This window comes from Rhopilema esculentum, chromosome 15, assembly GCF_057945365.1.
Source record: "Rhopilema esculentum isolate cy_ngs chromosome 15, ASM5794536v1, whole genome shotgun sequence".
NCBI lineage: Eukaryota > Metazoa > Cnidaria > Scyphozoa > Rhizostomeae > Rhizostomatidae > Rhopilema > Rhopilema esculentum.
Window position 1 is genome coordinate 6,334,218 of NC_142829.1, and position 11,799 is coordinate 6,346,016.

The 11,799-nt window shown below is 35.2% G+C and overlaps 2 protein-coding genes across 5 annotated transcripts in view; both read right to left on the reverse strand.

Annotated features, from left to right (window-relative positions):
• Nucleotides 1-699, reverse strand: part of LOC135685711 (uncharacterized) — a 78,377-nt gene extending 77,678 nt beyond the window's left edge. For all 4 annotated transcript variants that reach the window (XM_065201743.2, XM_089112807.1, XM_065201731.2 and 1 more), the window contains exon 1: nucleotides 563-699. The gene's annotated coding sequence lies outside the window, so the exon portion shown is untranslated. The remainder of the gene's footprint in view (nucleotides 1-562) is intronic.
• Nucleotides 220-9,972, reverse strand: LOC135685713 (protein jagunal homolog 1-A). Its single transcript, XM_065201753.2, has 3 exons — nucleotides 9,751-9,972; nucleotides 2,558-2,763; nucleotides 220-1,584 (listed from the first exon to the last, which is right to left on the reverse strand). Exons 1-3 carry the CDS (start codon nucleotides 9,930-9,932, stop codon nucleotides 1,448-1,450), a joined length of 525 nt encoding a protein of 174 aa, XP_065057825.2. The 5' UTR covers nucleotides 9,933-9,972; the 3' UTR covers nucleotides 220-1,447.
• Nucleotides 9,973-11,799: the final 1,827 nt, after the last annotated feature.

Genomic DNA, 11,799 nt, shown 5'->3' on the forward strand with positions numbered 1-11,799 from the left:
CATAACACAGAATTCTGTGGCCGTACCTTGGTAACTTTCAACTTGCTAAAAGCTACAAGCAGCACTGATAATTTATCCCTTCTTAGTCTTTGTGCTTAGAAAGACTGGCTACCGAGTTTCGGTTTTAAAACTCGACTTTAACCAGCAACAAATTCTATGATAGGATATACTAGTGCTCATCATTATCCTGAAGTCTAGGTTTCTAAAGGAAAAATAAAGATTAGTTGACTTTTGAATGAATTTTTGCTGATCCGGAATCTAATATTTCAACCCGATATGGAATATGTATATTCAACAACTAGCTAATGCATAAATGTACTTCGATTACCCTGACCTTGTTAAACTCATGGGTTACTTTGTACATTGTATGTTACATAGCAAAAAGCATTTTTGAGGAACTGTTTGTGTTCATCAATAAAATACTCGAGAGACATCGGTTAAATACACACCACTTCAATCAATATGGAGTGGCTTACGTAATCAAACTATGCGCTCCTGGAATATAACAGTGATAGAGAAGTTCGTAAACAATTGCTAAATATCGAGATTTCGAAAGAATTACCTGAGAAGATGACCTATTGCTGCAATTAATACACTCTAATGCCAGATAATGCGTAGATTTTCAATCGGCGTCACTCATGATTGAATGTGGATTAAAATTCATTTCTTTGTTGCATTCTGACACTTAGGTCCCGAAATTGTGGTCACGCTGTTCATTGACTATCTACTTGTGAAAGCATCACCAATAAGCCAGTAATTCTACGCTAATATCGACGCCATGGCTGCGACTTTCTAAACATAAAGAGATTGCCTATGCCTTTCTTCGCATTAATATTTCCAGTGAAATATAATACACAAGCATTAAGCATACTCCTGAGATGCGCCATAGAGACGTGCTGCAAATACGCAACAACAAAAACCTTCCTAAAGCGATTAAAAATTAATACGTTCAAGATGGAATATACTGTGTTGACAAAAACATGCCAAGATTTACAGCTACATGATTTGGTAATATTTCCAACTGTCGGATATCTGCCTAGACTAGGAAAATAAAGCATTCAATTAAAACCAAGGCTTTGATTGCTCTTTACTTACGCTATTGAAAATCTTAGGAAATGTTTTCGAAAATAAGATTCTTTGTTAAATTAAGAGATTGAAAATGTAGATAGAAAAAAAGGATATAAGAGGCTGAAGAATTAAGAAATTCATTAGGGCTCACTAAATCTAGAAACGCTGCTTTACTTACTTACTTACTTTCTAGTGCTACTTAACTTTAAGTATAAAAAAGCACTTTTAGTGTGTTCATTCATAAACTAACAAGGCTAGAAGGAAGGAGGAAGTCTTTTTCACTAGAACTGTGATAATACCTGTCTTTTGGCAACAAACGTGCGCTGGTGCTTTCGTGTTAAAGAACAAATTCACTCGAAAGATAAACACATAACATAAATCATTCTTTCTTTCCTTTTCCAGTCCATGCTTTGTAAAGTCTAACCGCATTATACAACCCAGAAATTTGAACTTGGAGACAAACTGCTATGAGAGCTATCTTCATAGGAGCATCTTTCCATTCAGTAAATGACGAGCCTACAACCGAAATAATGAAATGGGAATCATACAATGGAAAGAGACGAGCTTCCTTTCCAGACCAACGACAAAAGCATTCAACTGCAGATTGATGAGGAATTCAGACTTGTGTGCTACTGATCTTCTCGAACGTTATACCGAATAATCATTAACATCATAATGCAATAATAAACTAGATCTATATATTTAAATGCTCCATGTCATACATGCATATGATTGCCGTGGAATCAGTAAAGTCCCTTATCAAAATGCTAAAAAAATGGGCCCTAGACCCACATATATTGAAAAACAAATAACAATTCTCTCAAAATTATGGTTCTGCAAGAATGGCAGCTTAGTGAAGTATTGCGATGCACGTCTAACGCAAGTAAGTACTAACTTAGACGGGCATACATGACTTGATCGCCAAAATCCTTATGCAAATCGCCTGATATAAAACATTTGCTCTGTCAAAACCTCTGCGTATTCTAATGCGTTAAGCTTCCATATCGCATTGTAGCATATCATAATCAGTAACTGGCCTTGGTAGGGGCATGATAAAAGTCATATGAGGAAAGTTGATTCAATTTAAGCAACCGAAGCTTCATCTAAAGCCTAGCATTGAAAATATCAATCGACCACACCTAAACCACGATTGAAAGACTCTCCTATGCCTGAACACTTGTTGATCGACTTTGTGGTATGTGGCTCAACCCTATTTCTATGATTTCTCTCAAAATAAAATCAAACAAATAAATTAAACAGATCAATAATGAATGGTAGGGAAAAAATTAACTCAACGTGCGAGAACAGATATTAGTGTTTCTAAAAGGGGTTGCTTAAAACCCTTTTTAAAAAAATCTCTAAAAATGGCACTTTAAACAGTGAGGCGGTTTACGAAGGCTCCGTTTACGCTGGAGAAATCTAATTAGGGCACAATACATTGATTTCATTCCCTTTCTATACTAAAATGGACTTGAAACATAGATTTTACCTTGCTTATAAATCTGTAGAGCTCTGTCAATAATTTTCCATGAGCCATATGCTAGTGATGCTAATCCAAATAACAGGTTCCCAAAGATATATGTCAATATCTGCACGACGTGATTTTTCGATAACGAATTGTATCCAATATATGCTGAAAGGCCACTAACGATCCATAAAAGTTCCCAAAATTCAGCTGGTTTGAAATACGTACTCCTAAAAGAGAAACAGGACTGTTATCAGCAAATGGAAAAACAATTACAAAATTATAAGCAAGATACACCCAGGGCCACCAAGAGGTTTCAGAGGCCCTGGGGCAAACCTCAAAACGCCGCGGCCAAACATATAGTGTAACTTAATAGTTAGCACAGGAAATGCTACCAATAACGAACGTTGTCAATTATGACGAATGTAGGTTTGCAGATAGCATGGAAAAGCAGAAGTATAGCATACGTAAGTAATTTCGTCCAACACCCCTCTGAGTATAAATGTCGAATAAAGACACTAGCTTAAGAAAGCCCAAAGGTAAGGTGGAATAATCGCGCGTTTGATTGGCTCTTTGATTTTGACCAATCAGCGACCTTCTCGTCTAGTTGTTTACACATTTTTAATCTATGAAAATGTCTAGCTTTCTAACTACATATTGTAAACGTGAAACTAATCTACATCGAGGTGAAGAGTCTAAAAGAGAGAACGAAGTTTTCATGTCTAAACATGAAGGTATATGATCATTAAGGCCTCTTCCACTTTGTCTGCAGTCAATGACCATTGCTACTCTGATCTTGTCATGACGATGTTTTGTCACACCCTTGGCAAATTGCTAGCACATCTACACAGAGACTTAACGGTGCTGCAAAGCCGTTTTTCCTTCCTCCCCCCTCCCCCTAATTCTTGTGGTTTGCCACTGAGAATCTGACAGACATGAGACGCATAAACATCTTTAATTAGGTACGGGGAGGGGGAAGCATTGAAAGAGAGAAAGAGCTTTGAGGCAGCATCGATAATTTTGGGAGGAAGTTGAATCATTGGGTATTCAAGTTTTGAACTTGAATTTTGTGGCGTTAGAATCATTCTTGGGAAGGGTTGTAAGATCTCCGTCTTCAAAATCTAATCTTGTAAAAAACCCCAGCAAGATCAAGAGTAGGAGAAGGGCATACGTAGGGACATTGATTTCTTTACATAACGACAAAATAACATTAACACGGCACATAATGACACGTGCGTGGAGAGGTATCACTTAGGAAATTTCAAAAATTGGCCCGGGGTAAAAGGGGAAACCTCGAAACCCAATTTTTCACGCTTAACATTCACCCCCGCCCTCCCGTTTTGCAGCGGTATCTATCAGAAAATTGGCTGGGAGTTTCTGCCAAATTTGATAACCAACTCCGCGAAAAAAAGCACCCTCCTCCTGGCAAAATTGCGATTTTACAGAAACTGAATTTAAAGAGCTGAAAACCCCCACCATCTAACGTAATTTTGATGCAAGGCGTGAACAGATTTGTTTGATAGTCTTCTCAAGATGGACTAAATCACAAAATGTGACAAAAACTTCTTACGGAATTAAAAAGGTGACAGTCTTAAAGTTTTTATGTTTTTCAAAGCTTTATAGTACTGAACATCATTTTTTAGAGCTTAGAATCTCCGACGCAAGGTCACGAAAGTTTGGCAACTCATCTACAGTTGAAAATCCTAAAAAATGATTTCAAAAAATTATTATGTCTAATCTCATTTCGAGAAAACGTAAACATATGAATTTAGAAGTGAAATACTTCGAATTGGCCACTATCCTGAACTGATTAGGTCGTTGGTTGAAGCAAATAGGAAATACGCGGTTTGAAAAAGGGGCTTTTGTGGTCGTTAAAACTCAAACAAAGAAAAATTATGAAGCACGATCACCAGGCTAGAAATTGAATTTTCTCAAACTGATCAAAATTCTTCTCAATAAAGAAGAGTAAACGAAATTTCGGCGAATAAATCGAATAAAAAACAGGTGCAAAAGATTTCATCTCAAACGAATAAACAATTGAAGTAAACCACAATTATCGAAAAATTGTCCTTTAATGCAGAGTAATGTCCAATGATCGGTTAAAGGGCCGATGATAACTCACTTACCAGCAATATTAGTGATACTGAACTAGATATGTCTTTGAAATATTTACAGGATGTTGCATTTTTAATAAGAAATTGTCTGCCAGTTATTACGTGAAAAGCCTTTTCTGGATAGTCAGTTTTTGTCTAGAGTAAAACACACATCACAAGGCTAAGCAAAGGTAGAGAGAGGTTTTGCTTCTAGCATGAGGATCAATTGAAAATAGTTTTTTACAGAGATTTATTGAAACTTACTGATTCACAAAGAATGAGTGAATTGATTGTAGGGAACGCTGATGTGAAGAGGGGTTGACCTCAAGCGTTTTGGTCCTCCAAAAAATCCTCAAAATGTACCTACAACCACACAACGAATACCTTTTCTCTCAACTTTTTGCACGTTGAGCATCCACCCCCTCCCCCTCCAATCTTCTAGCCATCTCGATACATAATGTGCCTCGTGTCCTTGTTTGGAATCTGCCTGAGATCGCTGTAATAGTAGTTTGGGTTTGATTGGTGGAAATGAGGATTCATGCTAAGAATTAATACTTGCCAGGGAGATAAAGAAAACTCCACTATAATGTGAAGAAACTAAATTCATTGTTTTTTTGAAAACTAACCCAAACAACAAAATTACACACTGCAAAGTACCATCACTGGATATTTTAAAAGATTCATTAAAAATGAAGGTATAAGTATTTTGATGTGAATAGAGGGTTCAAATTCAATTGTAAACTCACAAATTTCATAGAATTTTATAATGTAGAATATGTGAGTGAGTATGAAAATGCACATTGAAAATAATTAAGGTCACTGGTTTACAGGACACATGAAAGACAACAATCGGCAACAGAAAATAAGCTATTTCATGGATAGCTCATTCTGCCAAGGATAAAAGTGATAATTAAGACTGGTGATAATAACAGTATCTTTGACAGGTGCAAACTCAGCACCAAATTAATAGTTAAATACAGAGGGTCTAGAAATAAAATTATATTATGACTATTTAATAGGGCGCATTTAGTGTTTATATTTCTATGGCAGAAAATGCTTGCATTATTTATTACCACATGAACAACTAATGAGAAACTACTTAGGTCTCAGTGTGATCATCTTTATGTATCTCAAATAGGTTTACCAGTTGATCTAAGTAGGATCAATTCTTTGAATATCTATTATTGGTTTTAAGCCTGAAAATCCTTATCATTTTTGAATAGTGTAATTTTTGTCATTTTGTTTAGTGAATTATAAGGAAAAAAATTATGTTTACCAAAACATCATAAAAACTTTGAAAACAATTGACAGTTCAAAGGAAAAAAATCATTACCAAAAAAATGCTAGCCACTTCAGTTGCTATTTATAACTTTCATAATTATGTGAGTTTCTTGTTCCTGCAATTTAATTAACAAGCTAGCTGTTATATTTTGTCAGTTCATATCAATTCTCCCCAACCTGTTATGCAAAATTGTGTGCCTCATATCAATTCACAATGACAGAGATTGCATTTGACATTTTGCTTTATGATTATGCCTGTTTTAACCTGGGCAATGTTAGAATCTCATTCTTTAGCAGTTGCCTTTCTTTCTAAAAAGATCATTTTGCACCACATTTTGCGAATCCTAACAAAGCTACTGACACCTAGTTACTCCAGATCTCAAACACACCTGAAACTCTAAATTTCTGTAGGAGGATGTGTGACCTTTGAATTAAGTTCAACTTTTGTCTGTCAGTGACCTTGGCAATGATACATTACCAACATGTGACAATGCCTTGTAAACACATGACCTGCACTAGCCAATGAACAATCATTATTAATCGCTATGTCAAAACATGTTACATGAAGTTTGTCAGTTCAAAAGATGGTGCAGCAACAGGATAGTTTTAGTGATGAAACTACCATGAATGAGATTCAAAACTATGCTGTTTTGTACCATAAAGGTCTTAGGGAATACATCTGATAGGGAAAACACCTTTCCATCTGATCTAAAAGGGTTTTCTCTGTCATGCAGGTTCATTTCATGAAACAATATGTAGGGCTGGCCAGATACATGGTGTTGTTGTTCACTTGTTTGCTGAAGCTGCCATTTTAATTTACTAGGAGGCTGTTGCGAATGATGCCAGTTTGCTGAAGAGAATAATCGGTGATCCATCACAGACATGTTGCTAGCATATAAAAGCTAAATGGAAACCAGTCAGCAGAACATCATCTCCTATGCTTTGCCAACATAGCGTAGATGCATAACAATTATTTAAAAACCAGGTTTTAACTAATTCTAGGTGGTTAAACGGATATAGAAAAATGGGACTATTACTTGTTGATTGAAGGGTATTTTCAAAAACTTCCTAGCCCTTGTTTAGTCAATATAAGATGCTAACAATACAAAATTGATGAATGATATAAACACACCTACCCTCCTTTATTACTATATATGTCTTTACATTTCACAGCGATCCTACCTTTTTCAAATCTATATCTTCTGAGCATATAAACTTATGGATAGTCACTTAGACAAAGTAGCATTGAACAGGCCCTTTATCGACTCTTCTTTTCCCAATTCAAAAATTTTAATAAAAAATAATTTGAGCAACAAGACTTTTTTGAAGAGACAGTCCCTACTTCTTGTCAGGTATTCAATCCCCCGAAATAGCTCTGTGGATCCTAGTCAATCACCCATAAAGAGGTGATTTGAAAGATTAAGTTAAAAATAAAGATAAAGGTTTGGAAATTTCACCTTAAAGTCTGGCAATTTTGAAATGCAATGTGATTCATAACCAAAAATGCAGCCCTTCATTATTTTAAAGCCACATTTCAGACATCCTGACAGGAGCTGAATATCTGGAAGTTATAAATCTCAGCTGTACTTTATCTTACTTAACTAGCAATTATATGTTCCTCAAAGTCCATGCATAGTGTTTTGCTGATTTGTTAGCAACTGTTGTAGTTGCTAAAAGAAAACTAGCTTATGTTTTCAACATAGCAAAGATCTAATCCATCTGGCTAGCATGTGAGGGTTGCTTTATTATTCTTGGGGTTAGATTTAATGCTGTCAACCAAAGGCCATACAGCTATAGACTCAGTTATGGTTCCTTAACAACAGAATAGGGACAAATTACATTGAGCAGCAAAATTAGAGAGCATTCAATGTGTCCAGAAAACTAATCTACAGGAATACCATACATCTGTTTTAGTCTGGTACTAATTGACAAGGGCATCATCACTATACAGTGAAATTGTGGATGCTTATTTCTGAATTCCATAGCCTTTTTGGAAATTGGTCAGGCTCATGGTTTTGAAAACCTAAGCACTTATAAACACAATTGTTAAAATGGTATAGCTGGTACAGCACAAAAAAACAGCACACACTTCATTTATGAAAACATGCAATGTTTCTGCTTTTTTACAACTCACTTCTTTATTTTTGCAAGCTTGATGTTCTGCCCTAAATCATTTTGACTAGCCCACTATTGATAACTATATATCAATGCATTCATTAGGTTTTTATCTCTTTGAGACAGGAGGAGGCACAAAGTTGCTAAAAGTAGCACACACTAGGCTAAAAACACAAAATGTGCTATTCCATGTCAATTTAGTATCGATAAATAGTGCATTGTTGGGTGGTGGAAGACTGCATGTAAATTACTAACTAAAACAAACTAGACCTTTTTAAAATTAGCTAACCAGCTAATTAGCTAACTAACTATAACTAATTAACTAATTAACTAACTAACTAACTAACTAACTAATTAACTAACTAACTAATTAACTAACTAACTAACTAACTAATTAACTAACTAACTAACTAACTAACTAACTAACTAACTAACTAACTAACTAACTAACTAACTAACTAACTAACTAACTAACTAACTAACTAACTAACTAACTAACTGACTGACTTACTAAGTGACACAGTGATACCTTTTCCATTTAACAATGCTAGGCCAAAAACCCAATCTCCTGTCATTAGCATCCTGTCATGAAAAGATGCTGACCTAACATAATTAACAAGACACTTTTGAAAGCTTCTGCACTGAGGCAAGTCGGAACAGCTTCAAATAAAGAGCTATGCCAGACTGTAAGTATTTTTTTCTGAGTGGGAACAACAGAACAATAAATTTGAAATTTGCCAATAAATAATGTTTTCCTAGAATCATGCACGAAATTTGTAGCAAAGGCTTTCAAAGAGACCTTTTATTATTTGCTTTTTCTTGTTATCAGAAGGCAGAAGTTTGAATGGAGAAATATTCACTGGAAACATGACCAGATAAACAAATATTGTACATAGTATTTATGGGATCTTCTAAATAATGTGTGGGCTGAATGAGGGAGAAAAATTATAGTGTGGGGAATGTGAAGACTAAACTTTACAGCCAGGGAGCTCTGAATCAACAGTTTGTTCTCATGCAGTTGTAAGAGAGGACTTCAGTGGGACTTGGATTATATCTTTGATGGAACCTTCACTTGTTAACAAAACTTGTCTGATATCCCTTATATGTTTTGTGTATATCTAAAATCACTTGTTGTATTGTACATAATTACCCATCAGGTAGGGGTCAATAGCTAGATGGACTTAGGGTCAAGGAAGTGTTAACATGAACGATATAACAAATTATTTTTCTGAAATCCTTTAAATAACAATGTACTTCATCTGTCGCATTTGACTGTCACAATTATTTTCACATGATCGAGTTTATAACAATAAACTTTAGGATCCCATTTAATGTCAACTTTACCTCACCTATCCTCGTTCGTTGCTACTCACAAAAAACCTCAACATGCTCAATAACTACAGGATATGCAAAGAAGCTCTCCTCAAGGCACCAATAATCAGTTACTGTGAACTGGACTGAAATGATAAAATTGAGAGAGTATTTGTGTTGTGCTCGACCCAGCTTATTTCAGAAATAGTACAAATTAGATGAGTCTAAGTGGAGCTGGAGATATTGCCTACCTCTTCTTACGCTGTTTCAGCTACAATGACCTTTTCAAAAAAACTATAAATATCACGAAATTTTGCAAGGAGCATCATTATCCATTAATCAATAGTCTTCAAGCAACGTGAGTGAGAACTTGTAAAAGGTTTTTCAACATAAACAAAGGAAACGACAAACACATACCCCAGTGCAACTGATGCTAGCCTTCCAAAAGCAAGAATCGTAAGAAACATGTGAGGAACTAGGCTCTTCCGTAATTTCCCTTTGATGGTTACACTTTCTTGATAGTGAGAAGCAACTTTTTCTCTGTGTTTAAAGTCACTTCCATCCGTTCCCTCTGCTCTAGGACCAGCTCTTGCAGCCATCTTGATGCTTCGTCAGGACCTCAGCTTTGTGTGAAGACCTCTAAACGAGGCATGCGTTGTTTGTTGTGAGAGTCCAACTAACAGGTAACAAAAACTCCTGTTTTTACCAAAAATTTCGTTACCAAAAATTTCGTTACCAAAAATTTTGGCGGATTAATTTTTTGTGGAAAAAATTTCGGTCATATTTTTGAAATTTTGGCACAACTTTAAAAGCACGGTTTTCATTTTTGGTGCTAATTTTTACAATTTTTGGCATTTTAAGGTGCCAATTTTTACAATTTCATGTTCGCAAATTTTGACATAAATATTTTATTCCGCGTAGAAAACAAACTTTCCAACCCGGCAGTTTGCAATATTCTTGATCGCCAATCGCAATGAAGGGATTAGAAATTCTGATCGATTGTGAGTTAAAAATTCAGGTGTCCAAATTAAAATCATTGGATTTTTAGGAGAAAATGATTGAGAGAATTATGAAGTGCCAACATGAACATCAGTTAAGCCCATAGAGAACTCAAATTTCTTGAATGTAGAGAGCGAAAGAGAAGAAAGTGAAGATGAGCTGGATATCTTATTTGTTTACGATAAGGAGAACCAGAAACTGAAAATTGATATGCACTGGATGTATAGTAATACTAAAACATATCAAGGTTTTAAATTTGTTGTGTTGTTTTTAATTAAAGTATATCGGTTGAAATCGAGATAAGGCTTTACCGAAAATAAATCCCACCGAAATTGTTGGTACTTAATGTGCAATGCTTACTGCGATTACTTGGAACTTCCTACGAATTGCGTTGTATTTTTATACTTTTCAATTCTTTTCTCAAATATTACTTCCTTCAGTCCCTTCTGCCCAAAACAATTATGATAGTATAGACAAATATCAAACAAGTTACACGAAAAAAAAACATACTCGCTATTTTCCTGTGTTTTCTATCAAATCAACATTGTTCAAAAAGGGGGAAGGGGTGGTTGAAATCGCCTTTGAAAGTTTACGTTTGTGGTCAAAAATGCGTCAGAACAGAGAGATAGAACTAAATTCATATTATCATACACAGTAGCCTAGAGAGGGGAAAAGTTGATTTTTGCTTTAGGTGGGTCAGTTTTCATACTGACTTTCTTTAAAAACATACAGTTTTTTAAATATTCCCACATTTAAAGAATTCTGTTGCTTTTTTGTCTTTTCCAAGAACAAATATTTTTTTTGACAATGGAGGCGAGTAAAATTTCGAAACAAACTTTTTGGATACGTTGAATCCAAAGCATGAAAATTTATGTATCATTATCGCTGCATGTTTTGTCAAAAATCATAATGTGGTTCATAAACCATGTATTAAACTCGACAAGAGGCTTTGTTCAAAAGTCTTGCATTAAGGTGGATGATGACTTCAAATAAACGGAGAGAAATGAAAGGGGGCGAGTAGATAATTTAACTTGTGTTATATAGCAGCTTCCCCTATGCTATAAACTGATTTTTCATTTTGGTTTCACTTTAATGAGTTAACTTTCATGAATTGTAGTGAAATTGCATAAATGTTACGATTTGCACAAACTATTTCACGACCTTCAGAGTCTTCCCTTAAACATACTAAATATATGGGATATCAAACACAACTGGCATCGATGGATGTTTTGAATTTGAAACTACTTTCTAAATTGAAAGCTCAGTATATAAAGCTACCTTTGAATGTCCACCATCAAAATCAAAATTTTCATTTCACGACTCAAACGTCGATACAAAAGTCCACGCAAAACACAACAACAACAACACCAATTTGCTGACAGCACTGTTTTGTGTCAGCTCAAGAATGTACCTTTCGTTTAACTACAATAGCTGATGAACTATTCAAAAGTGGCACAACAGAATGAA